Here is a 15,619-nt window from a genome sequence, read left to right as displayed (position 1 = left end):
ACCCGATGAAATCAACTATGAGCATGAGAATAAAGATGGTGAAGACATGGAAGAGGAAGGATATTATGATGTGGAAGAGAGACTGCCGGGGGAGGATGAGGCGGAAGAGGAGGAGGAGGAGAGAAGGGAAGAAGAGGAGGAGAGGAGGGGGGAAGATGAGGTGAGGAGGAGAAGGGAGGAGGAGAAAAGAAGGAAGGACGAGGGGTTTGGAGATGAAGATGATTATGATGATGATGATGACGATGATGAGGATGAGGAAGAGGATGAGGATGAGGACGAGGGGTTTGGAGATGAAGATGATTAAATTGGTATAATTTTGTATTCCTCAAGAGTAAATTATTAAAATTTAGAAGTCTGTATAATTTTCATTTATCATTATTTGTGTTAATTTTTATTTGTATTACTGCAGATGGCTGGAGCAGGTCGAGGTAGGAAGCGTGGAGGCGGCTCAGGTTCTGGACAGAGTACGCGTCCGGAGGAGGAGGAGGAGGAGTTTGTGCAGGAGGATCCGATGCAGATAGACGGTGACGGTGAGGAGACTGACGCTACCGACGAGCCACCACGGGTGCCGATACGGTACACTTCAGATCATCGGATGATTCTTGAGCCGGCGGGATTATGGTAAGTTTTATTCTTTATTAGTCTACTATTTTTATTTCTTTTTTTTTTTTTGTAAAATAATAATTGTTTGTAATTTTACATGTTCAAAATAAATGCAGGTTTATGGACGATTGCGTGATACGAGGTGTCACGAAAATCACGAAGACTAATTTCGTGGGTCCAATTCCTACATCGTGGACACAAGCTTCTCATGCACAAAGAGAGGCGTGGTTCAATAACTTTCGGGTATATATTTTCCATAATTCTTTGTTTTAGAAACCAAATAATTAATTTTGATAAACTTTTTAAGAACCAAGGTTATACTTTTATTTTATACTAATATGAAATTTTGTCGCTTTTTTTTTGTAGCTATCATTTGCTTGGTCACCGTCTCAAGAACAGAATGTCCGTAACAGGTACAATGACGTCGGTACTCGACGATATCGGGACGTGATTTGGAAGGTAATTAGGCGCCCAAAGGAACCAGACCACATGAAAGGTATTTAATTAACTTGTTTTGTTATTTGTATTAATTAGCATATACTCTCTTATATTATAAATAATACCAGTAACTTATTAGTTATGATTTCATATGTGTAATTGCAGGTGACAAGTATGAAGGCTTAATAAAGCATACCAAAAGTGAAGCTTTTCAGAAGAAGTCTAAGCAAGCATCCCTCAACAAAAGAGGAGGAAAGGAAGACGCCGTGAACGAGCCTACTCATTACGCGGGTTCACGATCGTTCTGGAATCGTATGTTGGGTGTAAGTTTGTCTATTATTTCACACTTTTTTTTTGTTTTCAATGCAACATGTTTATTTTATGTTAGATTTTTTGTTGATTTTCTAACATGTATGTTTTTTTTTTCATTCAGAAAGGAAAGAAGAAGTCACAGCCGATTGCGACGATACCGGAACTGTTTCTGGACACGCATTCCAGGGTTGACCACAAAGGGGTTAGAACTTGGACTAAGCCAAAAGACAAGCAATTATATGTAAGTTTTCCGTAACACTTAATTTTTGTTAATTTATTCTCTTTTAAAATGTCGTATATAAGATGGTTACCATATTAACTTACAACCATTTGTTTAATATTGTAGGAAGCATTTGAACAAGAAAAAGCCGTCAATCCAGAAAAACCGGATAATGACATATGGTATGAGTTGGTGGATGGCTTCAAGAAAGGGCACGTGTATGGTACCGGAAGTTCAACACCGGCTTTCTATGAGAAAACGCGTAGAAGATCGACTTCAACAATTCCCAGCAACACGTATCAACCGGGAATTATTAGTCAACTTCAAAATCAAATAAGAGAGCGTGATGAACGTGATGCCAAACGTGATGAAGAACTTGCCAAACGTGATGAAGAATTCCGCCAAATGAAGGAAAGAATGGAAATGTTTGAGAATTGGTGGCAAGGTTGTAACCCCGGACCTAGACCCAACTACGATCCAAATGATCCGCATGGTCCACCTGGGGGGAGTGGAGCCGGTGTTGGCTTCCAAGTAAGATGATTTTAGCATGTAAGCTTGTAAAACTTGAACTTTAGACTTGAACATTAGAATACCTTAGTTTGTAAAACTTTCATTTTCAATATATGAAATGAAGTTTGAGAAAATGGAGGTGTTGGGTTGAAATGTATGGTGTTGTGTGTGTTGAAATTTGGGATGTATGGTGTTGTGGAACATCGGTTTGTATGCAGGTTGTAAATATTTGGCTAGCAATGAAAACGAAAAAAACCACCAAAACATACAAAGGCTTTGGCGATCGAATTGAGATTTGCGATCGAAAATTGATCGCCAAATTGGCGATCGATTTATGGTAGTCGCCATTTTGGCGATCAAATTCGTCGCCAAATCCCAATTCGATCGCCAAATTTCTCAAACCAAATCATCGCTCGTCACCCAAATTTGGCGATCGAATTTAGATATGGCGATCGCAATTGATCCTAATTTGGCGACTATGCAAATCGACGCCAATTTGGCGACTACCCTATCGATCGCCATTTTAGTCATTTGGCGATCGATTTTTCGATCGCCAAATTTGGCGACCGACTTTAGTCGCCAAAGCTAGAAAAGGCGACTAAGGTCCGCGACTGACGTTTGGCGACTGATTTCAGTCGCCAAAATCAGTCGCCTGTTTTAATTCTTTTTGTAGTGACTATCAAACCATATACATCTCTTAACTCCTGTGTGTAGATTAAGAAATAAGATTCAATATATCATCCTAATTAGTCATACAAATACATACAACAAGATTCCTATGGGTAAGTCTTATTATATTACATACGACTAATCACAAATAATGTCTAGTTTCCACACATGATTCCAAAATAAAAATTTTAATTAATTAGAGATGTTGTGGCTATTCTCTAAATAATAAAATTTTGAATCACTCGACATTAAAATTTACTCTATATACTCATCTTAATGTATATAGGAAAATATATGACCAGAAAACTCAATTGGTCTAACGCTCTATACATATGATTATAAACAATTATAAGAGTATAATCATTCACAATAGCACAATACTAATAATATCATGCGAAAAGCAGATAATTAAAGAAGCAAAATTTGCCCACTGAAAAACAGAGATGACATCATGTATCAAGATGATAGACACTAAATTATTGTAGTCTAAAGCTTCTAAGGCTACCATAACGACACCTACAAGTCACATGACCAATGGTGCACTATCATCTAAAGCCATCCATGATACTTCGTCAACAAAAGGAAAAAAAAATCAATGTATACATTACGAGTTACGACAAAGTGTTTTTTCAGTGGTTATTCTCTTTTGTACGGACAAATTCAATCCATGTAAAACTAATTAACAACATACAATAATCCGAATGTCCCCAACAACATAAAAGTTAAAAACCCCTCCAAACAGAGTTGCAATCAGACGAAATCCACACGGATTATCCAGCAAGAAAACTGATACGAATTTAAATATACGGAAGCGAAATTAAGATATGCGAACGAAGTTCGAATATATTGTAAGTTGAAACGGATAGATAGTTGAAGAATTAGACCTATAATTCCACAACGACGAACGATCCCAAGACCTATTGAGAACGATCAAGTTAAAAATTCAAAGACGCGTTTGAACAATTAACAAAAAAATGCCAACAAGCAAATTATGATTTTTGATTAAACTGTGAATGACAATACAATAAAATTGAAGACTATAAATAGCCTTTTCCTAGACAGCCGTTCAAGGCTTTAAGAGGGCCACTAATGATTTTAATAATCCCCTACTTTAGGCCCTAATTCCAGCAAAACAACCCAGAAAACATGGAAAGTAATCCCCTACTTTAAGCCATAATTCTAGCCGCTAAAGGCCATTAAACACGCATAAACAACACTCACGAAAACAGGGAGAACAATCCCTTAATTAACTAAATTTAAAGTGGAACTTGAATATTGTAGGAATCTTGTAACTAGGCAAATCCAACGTATGAAATCAAGCTCACGAACCGAGACGCCGAGCTTGAAAATAACGAGACTTGAGTAGTGTCATTTGGAGTAGTGTTATTCGGATCCGTACCCGTATCATCCCCTCCCCCTTCGAAAGGAATTGACCTCAATTCTTCAAGACCGTCATCATCGACATATGGGGACAAATCACCCACGTTAAATGTGGCATGAACACCGTAGTCTCCGGGCAATTCGACCTTATAAGCATTGTCATTAACACGAGAAATTACCTGAAAAGGTCCCTCGGCACGAGGCATGAGCTTATTTTTCCGCTTACTCGGGAATCGTTCTTTCCGTAAATGGACCCACACTAAATCACCTTCTTCAAAAACACGAGGCCTTCTATGCTTATTGGCCTTTCGTTGGTAGGCAGCATTAACTTCAATAATTCGGTCACGGACTTGTTGATGGAGCTTCATCATAGTTTTAAGTTTAGAATCAGCATCCTTATGCACTAGTTCCCCTTTCGGCATTGGAATGAGATCGAGGGGCAAATAAGGATTAATACCATATACGACTTCAAATGGTGATCGACACATCGATATGTAGGGGCACGGTTATAAGCGAACTCGGCATGAGCTAGCTTAATATCCCAATCCTTTTGTGTCTTACTTACCAACCCACGCAATAAAGTACCCAAGGTTCGGTTTGTGACCTCGGTTTGCCCATCCGTTTGCGGATGATGTGAAGTGCTAAACAAAAGTTTCGTACCCACCTTTCTCCACAAAGTATTCCGGAAATAGCTCAAAATTTAGAATCACGGTCGGAGACGATTGTCTTGGGAATACCATGCAAACGAACCACCTCCTTATAGTACAAATCCGCGACATTACCAGCGTCGTCGGTCTTGTGACACGGAATAAAGTGAGCCATTTTCGAAAACCGATCAACAACCACCATAATCGCATCCTTACCTCTTTGAGTACGGGGCAATGCAACAATGAAGTCCATAGAAACGTCCTCCCAAGGTCTTACAGGGACCGGTAATGGAATATACGGGCCTGGTTTGAACGCACTCTTGGCTACCTTGCACGTCACACACTTAGCTACGATTTTCGACACATCCCCGAACATTTTAGGCCAAAAAAAATGTTCTTTAAGCAACTCCATGGTCTTAGCTACACCAAAATGTCCCGCCAAACCACCCCCATGAGCCTCCCGAACCAACAGTTCCCGAATTGGATGTCTCGGAATACAAAGACGGTTCCCCTTAAATAAGAAACCATCTTGTAAAATGAACTCACCATTGACTCCAACCAAGCCTTTGCTAAATAATTCCCCAAAATCCACGTCTTTTCCATAATAAGTTTTCAACATTTCAAACCCAAGTAGTCTAGCATTAAGCATGGTAATTAAAGAATACCGTCGCGACAATGCGTCAGCTACGATATTAGTTTTCCCATTTTTGTACTTGGAAGAAAAATGAAAAGCTTGCAAAAATTCAACCCATTTGGCATGACGAGGACTTAAATTTTGCTGCCCGTTGATGTATTTTAAAGACTCGTGATCGGAGTGTAAAATGAAATGATTAGGCCGTAAATAATGACTCCAATACATGAGCGCTCTAACTATGGCGTAGAACTCCTTATCGTAGGTACAATATCTCAAACGAGCACCCCCAATTTTTCTCGAAAAGAAGGCCACCGGCCGACCCCTTGCTTTAAAATGCCCCGATACCGACCCCGCTAGCGTCACATTCAACCTCGAAAGGTTGCGAAAAATTGGGTAAAGCCAAAATGGGTGCCTGACTCAATCTTTCTTTCAATAATTCGAACGAAGCTTGGGCAGCTTCTCCCCACATAAACGTACCCTTCTTGAGACATTCCGTCATTGGACTTGCAATGGTACTAAAGTTATGAATAAAACGGCGATAAAACGAAGCAAGACCAAGAAAAGACCTTACCTCAGTGACTGAACACGGTGACGGCCAGGTCCGTATTGCATCGACCTTGGATTGGTCGACCTCCACTCCATCTCCCGACACCACATAACCCAAGAACAAAATCTTTTCTTCCAAGAAGGAACATTTCTCGCGTTTCCCATATAGTTTTTGCTCTCTAAGTGTCTCGAAAACCATCCTAAGATGCTCTAGATGCTTTTGTAAATTCCGGCTATAAACCAGAATATCGTCAAGGTAGACGACCACAAATTTGCCCAAAAACGCCTTCAGCACTTCATTCATTAGGCGCATAAACGTACTCGGAGCATTAGTGAGACCGAAAGGCATGACGGTCCACTCATATAACCCGTACTTTGTCTTGAACGCAGTCTTCCACTCGTCACCCTCACGCATACGGATTTGATGATATCCGCTTCGCAAATCAATCTTAGAAAATAATTTAGAGCCGTGTAATTCATCAAGCAAGTCATCAAGTCGTGGAATTGGAAACCGATATTTAATAGTGATGTTGTTGACCGCCCTTGAATCAACACACATACGCCATGACCCATCCTTCTTTGGTACAAGTAAGACCGGTACCGCACACGGACTCATACTTTCACGCAAATAACCACGCTCCATCAATTCATTAATCTGCCCTTGAAGCTCCTTAGCTTCCTCTGGATTACACCTATACGCAGCCTTGTTTGGCAATGGCGCCCCGGGAACAAGATCGACTTGATGCTCGATCCCTCGAATAGGAGGTAAACCTGGTGGCAAATCGTCGGGAAAGACATCCGCGAATTCCCGTAGCAACCCATCAACGGGACTGCCAACCGACAGAACCCTGTCCAAAACCGATTCCTCCTTGGCTAAGAGGAGATAAACAAGCTCCCCTCGATCAATAGCTTGCTCAATTTCCCGCTCCTTAACCAACATCGTTGTCTTCTTCTTTTTGGTGCTCATGGAACGAATAGCTTGAGAAGACATTGGTTTTAGAACAATTTTTTTACCATTGTCCCTCAACACATACTCGTTGCTTCTCCCTTGGTGCACAACGTCTCGATCAAACTGCCACGGTCTCCCTAGTAAAACGTGACAAGCATCCATAGGGATGACGTCACAAAGTACTTCATCGACATAAGAACCCATCGACAAGCCCACCCGAGCCTGCCTAGTCACCTTCACGCTGTTTCCATCGTTCAACCAATGTAGCGCGTAAGGCTTAGGATGCGCAACCGTGGTTAAACCCAACTTAGAAACCATCTCCTCCGAGGCCACATTAGTACAGCTTCCACCATCTATAATTACGCTACACCATTTGTTTTTGACTTGGCATTTGGTGTGGAATAATTGTTCCCGCTGATCCGAATCAATAGACTCGACCTGAACTTGCAACGAACGGAGAACTAACAGCGTGTCATATATCGGAGCCTCATAACCCTCTTCCACCTCTTCTCCCTCACCCTCATCAAAATTAAATATGTCACCCAGCCGCTCCTCTTCCTCGGCCGCATCATCTAGATACTCCCTAGCCTCCCTTAATGTCACTACCCTTCTGTTCGGGCACGCACTCTGAAAGTGACCGAACCCCTGACATTTAAAACAACGAACCTTCGACAAACTCGTCTCCTTCCCTGACTCGGTGGTTTTTGGTGTGGCTTTGGGCGAATTTATTGAATTTGGAGTAGGTGTTGTTTTAGGGGGAAAAACGGGTTTGGAATAAGTATAGGGACTACTGTATTCTTTGCTTGACCCTCCTGTTTTGAACTTCCCTTGGGCTTCGATTTTTAGGCATAAGGTACATAGGGTATCAAAATCTGAATACGGGTATAACTCGACTGTATTGGCTATGTGACGGTTTAAACCACGAAGAAATCGTGACATTTTTTGTTCCTCATTCTCCTCTAATTCCCCCATTAAAATTAATTTTTCAAACTCATCTATATATTCGGCAACACTCAATTTTTCTTGCATAAAATCCGCAATTTTACGATAAACACTCAGTTTATGCGTAGCTGGTACATACCTCTTTCTCAATTTTCGCTTTAGGGAATCCCACGAAGAAATCTTGTCCTTCCCAGCGCGAGATCGTTTCGCCTTCAATCCCTCGTACCAAAGTGACGCCCCTTTGCTTAATCTCAGAATAGCATATTTGCATCTCTTCTCGTCACTGAGATCTTTAAAATCGAACAAGCGATCGATCTTCCTTTCCCAATCCAAATAATCCTCCGGGTTGGTCCCACCAACGAACTCAGGAAGTTCTGAGACTTTGAACTCGTCCTGTTTTGGGCGAAGTCGGTTTCCAGTAGGGTGATTGCGGAGCAGGTCACGAACTTGATTGAGAAGCATGTCATCATCAAAGTCTGCCATTAGAACAGTATGTGCCTTTTTTTTTTTTTTTTTTTTGATGAATGCACTGACCGTCACACGTGAACGTGAAATTTTTTTTTTTTTTTTTTTTTTTTTTTTTTTTTTTTTTGAATAGAATCGAAACTTAGGATCGTCTCGATTTTAATGGAAAATCAAGAGCCGAAGCTCTGATACCACAAATGATACGAATTTAAATATACGGAAGCGAAATTAAGATATGCGAACGAAGTTCGAATATATTGTAAGTTGAAACGGATAGATAGTTGAAGAATTAGACCTATAATTCCACAACGACGAACGATCCCAAGACCTATTGAGAACGATCAAGTTAAAAATTCAAAGACGCGTTTGAACAATTAACAAAAAAATGCCAACAAGCAAATTATGATTTTTGATTAAACTGTGAATGACAATACAATAAAATTGAAGACTATAAATAGCCTTTTCCTAGACAGCCGTTCAAGGCTTTAAGAGGGCCACTAATGATTTTAATAATCCCCTACTTTAGGCCCTAATTCCAGCAAAACAACCCAGAAAACATGGAAAGTAATCCCCTACTTTAAGCCATAATTCTAGCCGCTAAAGGCCATTAAACACGCATAAACAACACTCACGAAAACAGGGAGAACAATCCCTTAATTAACTAAATTTAAAGTGGAACTTGAATATTGTAGGAATCTTGTAACTAGGCAAATCCAACGTATGAAATCAAGCTCACGAACCGAGACGCCGAGCTTGAAAATAACGAGACTTGAGTAGTGTCATTTGGAGTAGTGTTATTCGGATCCGTACCCGTATCAAAAACGGGGGGGTAGGGAGACTAAAAAAGAGGCAACAAGAACTAACCAAGCAAGGCAGAGGCGATTACTCGCTCTGATACCAACTGTAAGTTTTTAGTCTAAAATTAACATGTTCTAGTCTCATAATGAACATGTATAAACTGAATGCGGAAGCGATAAAAGAGATCGATTACTTACCTCCAGCCATTGCTTGAAATAATTGATCCGTCTTAATGAATAACCCAATTTCTTATTCCCAAATCTAACTTGGTTTCCAAACCCTCAGCCTCACAATTTAGATGGTGTATTTTCTTAATGAGGTAGGCTGGTGAACCTTAATCAGAATAAATATGTTCCCCTTATATAGACTCTTGCCATCAAAGAGTCAATTGAACAGTTTCCTAAATTGTGAGTGGTAACTTATGGGAGATAATAGTGGAAACAAAATCCTCGGTAAATTCCACCATACAATGGACCAACTTAATTTCCATAAAATAACTTAATTAAATATTAATAAAATACTTATTTATTTTATGGAATATCTTACAGTATTACTTATTATAATATAATAATAATAATATAATCTCAATGTATAGATAGGCTTTCAAGGGATGTTTGGGTCACAAAATCTCATTATAGAAGGCACATATCCGTCTATAACTAAAGACGGGCCAAATACAATACCACATTCTTAATAGGACAAGCAACAAGTGGGGTAGTGAGGGCAAAAAATGTCACCACGTTCAACCTATTTGACTCGTCTTTAGCTATAGACGGATATATCCGTCTATAGCAAGACTAGCTGTTTTTGGGTTTTGAAGAGAAAGGTTAATTATTTTATTTTTAGAATTGATGATTTGATTTTATATTTGCAGTATTTTTCTATAGTGTGCGATTATTATTTATACATTTATTTATCTAATTCATTGTATAAGAGTAGCATTACTACAATAAATAAGGAGGGTTTGGTTGAAACAAGAAAAAAGGGAAAGGCAATGGGAATAAGAAAAAGAAATAACTGTAAAGGGAAGGAAAAAATAAATAAACTCCCTTTGATTAATAGGGCCAATTTTCATCGATGGCGTTTTAGTAATTATCGACGACGTTTTCATTCTAAAACACGAGAATGCCCCACGCACAATGACATTACTTTCTCCCTTAACAATATTTTCTCTCAAATTCATGTAAAACAAATTAAATAATAAATAAAAAAACGAACAACAACAATTGGCATGACGGAACCCGAATCACCGGTTCGTTAACAAGTTAATTGAATTATTAATTTCGTTAATTTTTTTTGTTACTTTAATTACGTCACGTATTTACTCAATTGGAGTAAATATTGCGAGTTTTTGCGTACATATGAAATTATACAACCCATGGATTGAAAGTTGAGACTCAACAATCAGTCCATGAACAAACCTTGAAACCCAATATTCAACTATGGGCTGAATGTTGAATCTCAACGTTTGGCCATGGTTGAACGTTGAGTCTAAACGTTTGACCATGGTTGAACCTTTAGATTCAACGTTTGACCCATGATTGAACGTTGAGATTCACCGTTTGTCCATGGTTGAACGTGATTCTCAACATTCAGTCCATGGTTGAACGTTGAATCTCATTGTTTGGCCATAGATTGATTGTTGAGTATCAACTTTCAGTCCTTGGTCGGACATTTAACGCGTTTGTTTGTTTTGCTTCCGTTTAATGTAATTTATTTAGGTTATGTTTAATTTTTATTTTCTAACAATTGTCCAAATTGCGTCAAAAAGGTTTCGTGGCAGAGTATTGGTCATAATTATTTTGATTATAACCCGTTGTTCGAGACGACTTTAGACTTTGAAACGCGTGATGATTCTTTCAATTGGGCTAAAAGTATAGCATTCGAGAATGGTTTTGCTTTGGTTAAAGCAAATAACGGGGCAAAAAACAGAAAAGAAAACTGGTTGTTGGCAACTTACTTTCGTTGTTCAAGACATGGATTACCCCCGCCAACGGATGATCCCGACAAGCCAAAGAGGTCGACTAAATGTTCCTCCCAGTTTCGTCTTCGTGCGGTGCAAAATTACGTGGTTAAAAATGATCAAGTGAGGGTAGCTTGGAACATTATAACCTCCGAGGGTGGTGGACGACACAATCACAATGTAGCAATTTACAAGGACGGGGATCATCACTTTGCTGGATTGGATGACGAGGAGAAGGCCTATGTAAGGCAATAAACTACGGCCGGGGTTCTACCGAGGGATATTAAAAATGGTCTTCACAAGAAAATGCCCAAAAAACCTCAACCGTCAAGCACCTAGATCTATAACGAGACAAGGAAAATTAGGCGAGAAATTAGGGGTGAAAGGAACACCGCTCAACATATGTTGGCTCTAGCCGTAGAAGCAAAATATATTCATTGACATGAGAGTAAGACTGAGACAAAAGAGATCACACTTGTCTTCATGGCACATCCCGTTTCCATGAAGTTGTTCTGGGCTTATCCTTATATCGTAATAATGGATTCGACGTATAATATCAACTCATACAAGAATCCAGTCGTTGAGGTTGTTGGTGTCACACCCACCGGATCTTCGTTCTTAATCACATGGCGATGCTTCCCACAAAGTTCGAGGACTATTACACATGGTTGTTGAACAAGTTAGGTGACATTCTAGATTGCACCGGAGTGTCCCCTGTTATTTTCATCACCGACCGGGAATTGGGTTTGATCAACGCTATTAAAGTAGTATATCCCGAGGTTGATCATTTGTTGTGTCGATGGCACGTGAACAAAGCTATCGATGCAAAAGCAACCAGTTTCTACCAGCCTGAGAGTTACAAGATCTATGTCATCACAAATAAAGATTCAGGTTGGAATAGAGTGATCGATGCACTTATCGAGGAAGAGTTTCAGCAAGCTTGGTCGGTTTTCTATCGCAAGTGGTGTCCTTTGAGTACTTATATCAGGAACGCTTAGGGTGAGCACTCGGCGAAGTTTAAATTATGCTATACAAATGTGTGCTTCCATCTTGGTAATACGACAACTTCCCGTGTTGAGTCAGCCCATTCTATATTGAAGGCTTGGCTGAAAGGTAGCCATCTGACACTTGATACCTTGTGGTCCCATATCCACTCCATGCTCGAAGGTCAAAATTCTAAAATTAGAAAAAAGCTCGAAGATTCAAGGAGTAGACTAAAGATAACATCTCATACTTTCTCCTTATTGCATGGGATCGTGCCTCTTAAGGCCATAGAGATAATGGAGAAAGAACTTATGAGAGGACTTGGTTTGGGTATCGGGTTGGAGGACCGATGTGGGCACGTGCTACGAACGACTCATGGATTACCTTATGCATGGAACTTGGTTTCTTTGAAGAACAAAGGTATGTGGGTCGTTCTTGAGGATGTTCATGTCTTTTCGAAGGCATTGGTGTATGACAGTCCGAACAAATGCCAAAAATTGATAATGATGTGTTTGAGGAACTCGTTGATGGTGTGAGAAACAGTTGCGCGGTTTACCGGAGGGCATTCATCGACATGTTGCGTGATTTCCAACACCCAGAGGACAAAGATCTTTTGCCAACCCCTATTAATGAGCATCTGAAAGGCCATCCCAAAGGTTCTACAATAAGAAATAAGCCGGGTTTTGAACATAGCCAAAGGAAGTTCGGGACACCAAACACTGACGGTTCAACAAATGCACAACAGAGAGTTTGTGACTTTAATTTCCTTCAGGAGTGGTCGATGCTCCGTTAGAAAGAAAGTACACCATTGGCCTTATATCATCATGGACTAAACGGTACGGTGTACCGGAGGAGCGTTGGGGCCACTTTGACGGTTGGGTTGATGTTGGAGATGACATAAATTGTGGATTTTGAGTTATATCCCATGCCCAACAAGGGCAAGAATAAGACTACCTTGTTATGCGGGAATGGTGTGCCCATGAGATGCAGAGCGACGATATAAAGAGACAGTTGTTCGGAGTTTACCCATTATCGACCACCGGTTTGACTAGGTTTCAGGAGGGTCTTACATGGGCGCAGTTCTTCCGTCCAATTAGTTGTGGTGTGGACCATTGGATGTGTTGTGACCATTTGCTCGTGTTTGCAATGCTTTTCAACTAGACAATATGTGTTATTGCTCATACACGAGGCCAAAATGGAGAGAATGTTTGGCACGGGAGTTTTAATACTATCATGCCACCAAAGACCTTAATTAAATACCGACCACCAATTGGTATTATATGGATTATGCTCCACCATAGTCATTGGATGCGGTTGCATTCGAGAGGACCACCCGAGAGGCTTCTTATGCCACCACTTCACCCCACTTGGTTGACGTACCAAGATCGTTGTGTTGTGCGTCTGGATACATGTTGGAATATGTGTCCTCAACAATAGTGCGATCACATGTTTAAATCTCATATTAAGAATATGTAAGGGGTGATTCATTTATATAGTCAACTGATCAACATTTATCAGTAATGATTAGCTAACTAGAGTTAGACATTACTGTCGTTTGACGGTGGTGATCAGTTGATCTCTTAAGGTCGCACCTAAAGGCCAATTCCCTTAAGAGACAAATTGATTAATTGTATGACGATACAAGTTAATCAATTCCTTAAAATTGAACAATTCAATTGTGAGAGAGAATATTTTATATCTTATTGTAATTTGATTAAATAAGATTTATTTTAGTAATTGAAATACTTTATTACTAAAAATGATTATTGTTTGTGAAACAATCTAGATAAGAATGAATGGTTAATTATAATTACAATATGTTGTGAATTATAATTATATGACCCATTTTATTTATGTGATCAAGGATCCTAGTCAATTTGTTGTATGTAATTTAATTAATTTATAAAATGATATTTATTTGATAAATATGCATTAAATTAATTAATAACATGTGACATACTACATGTGACATATTGTGTGACAAATGACAAATTGACAAAATAAAATGGTAGTCCATTTTATGTAAGTGGACCGAAATGGAGGGAGTAGTAGTGGGTTGTAGTTATATTATTTTATGTGATAAAATTTAAATAATTACACCTACACTACATAGCCTTACAAGCCTACCATATTGAGAAGAGAAAAAGGAAGAGGAGATGCCACATTTTGGCATTTTGCTCCTCACCCCACCGGTTGCCTTCCTCTTATTTTAAAGAGAATTTGTTCTCTTCTTTTCTCTTAATTCATCCATTCATTTTACATGCAAAAATTTTACACTTCTCTCCCACTTCTCTCTAAACTTGCTTTAGAAAAATAAAAGGTTGTTCATCATAAATTCTAATCACAATATAAGATTACTAGTGTAGTAATAAGTATATTATTAGAATTAATTTTATGGATACTAGTGTATTAATCTAGTTAATTAATATAGTAGTTTAAGGGATTAGTCTTGGGTGCAATCAAAGGAGGATCTCTACATTGGGATTTTGGAGGATCATCCAACACATTATAACTCAAGAACAAATAAGGAAGGTGACCTTATTTGTGCCCTTATTTTCGAGCCACTTAACAGTGTAAGAGACATTGTTTTTTCTTATTAATCTCTTATTTTGTTATGCATGCACTAGATCTAAAGAACACACATTAAGAAGTTAATTAGTTCATTATTAGAAGAGTCTAATAAGAGGTATATGAACTTAACAATTTGTATCAGAGCATAGGATGTTGCATGCATAATCGGTTATTGTTTTTCCGAGTTAAAATGTTAACATATAAATCTAAAAATTTGTGATTTATAAGAGTAAGACACGAAGTCATGATGCATATTATATATTCTGGTCCTAAAATGTTTTTAGGTCATTTTTATGATTTATGGTAATTTATTGCTCATTTTAATGATTTTTAGTGAAATAATTACATTTTTATGAGTAAAATAAACTTTTATTCACTAAAATAAGTTAACCTTCACTAGTGGCCGTGATTTTTTGGTATGACCTCACATGAATATTTTATGTATTGTATGTAAAATTTCATATTAATGTGATTAATATTTCATGATTTATGATTTTTATGTGATAAAAATGGTATAAATGGAGGTTAAATGACTAAAAATGGTTAAACTTAGTTTCTAACCTTGAACATTTTATATGACCTCACATGCATATTTTACTTATTGTATGTAAAATTTCATATTAATTCGATTAATATTGCATGATTTATGATTTTTATGGGATAAAAATGGATTAAAAGGAGGTAAAATGGTTAAATATAGTTTTCGAAATGGGCCATGAGATTTTAATATGTTGTCACATGCATGATTTACACACTGTATGTAAATTTGGAGATGAAATGGTTTCATTTAGCACGATTTATGAATTTTTAGTGTAAAAATGACATAAATATTGACTATTTTAGCATAAATAGCTAAAACGATTTGCATGGCATGAGAAAAATATTTTAGGTTGCATAAATATCCCAATTATCAGATCTAAAGTTGTAAAATTGATTGGATTAATTTTTTTATACTTTGGATGTTTTATTTGATAAAACCGATTAATCG

The 15,619-nt window shown here is 38.4% G+C and overlaps 2 protein-coding genes across 2 annotated transcripts; one reads left to right on the top strand and one right to left on the bottom strand.

Moving 5' to 3' along the window:
* Positions 1 to 353: 353 nt before the first annotated feature.
* Positions 354 to 2,135, top strand: LOC141623891 (uncharacterized). Its single transcript, XM_074440049.1, has 6 exons — positions 354 to 621; positions 720 to 846; positions 970 to 1,099; positions 1,207 to 1,364; positions 1,475 to 1,594; positions 1,700 to 2,135. The coding sequence occupies exons 1-6, from the start codon at positions 410 to 412 to the stop codon at positions 2,111 to 2,113; spliced, it is 1,161 nt and encodes a 386-aa protein (XP_074296150.1). The 5' UTR covers positions 354 to 409; the 3' UTR covers positions 2,114 to 2,135.
* Positions 2,136 to 5,741: 3,606 nt separating this feature from the next.
* LOC141619902 (uncharacterized) lies at positions 5,742 to 8,333 on the bottom strand. The gene has a single exon (XM_074436914.1). The coding sequence runs from the start codon at positions 8,331 to 8,333 to the stop codon at positions 5,742 to 5,744; it is 2,592 nt and encodes an 863-aa protein (XP_074293015.1).
* Positions 8,334 to 15,619: the final 7,286 nt, after the last annotated feature.

This window comes from Silene latifolia, chromosome X, assembly GCF_048544455.1.
Source record: "Silene latifolia isolate original U9 population chromosome X, ASM4854445v1, whole genome shotgun sequence".
NCBI classification, from domain to species: Eukaryota; Viridiplantae; Streptophyta; class Magnoliopsida; order Caryophyllales; family Caryophyllaceae; genus Silene; species Silene latifolia.
This window is presented reverse-complemented; position numbering and strand designations above follow the sequence as displayed.

What these genes read in the sequence shown, in the direction of transcription:
- LOC141623891 (XM_074440049.1), top strand. Translation starts at nt 410, where the DNA reads ATGGCTGGAGCAGGTCGAGGTAGGAAGCGTGGAGGCGGCTCAGGTTCT. An exon ending in GGAACCAGACCACATGAAAG is followed by an intron (nt 1,100 to 1,206) that starts GTATTTAATTAA and finishes GTGTAATTGCAG; the next exon opens with GTGACAAGTATGAAGGCTTA. An exon ending in CAAAAGACAAGCAATTATAT is followed by an intron (nt 1,595 to 1,699) that starts GTAAGTTTTCCG and finishes TTAATATTGTAG; the next exon opens with GAAGCATTTGAACAAGAAAA.
- LOC141619902 (XM_074436914.1), bottom strand. Translation starts at nt 8,333, where the DNA reads ATGGCAGACTTTGATGATGACATGCTTCTCAATCAAGTTCGTGACCTG.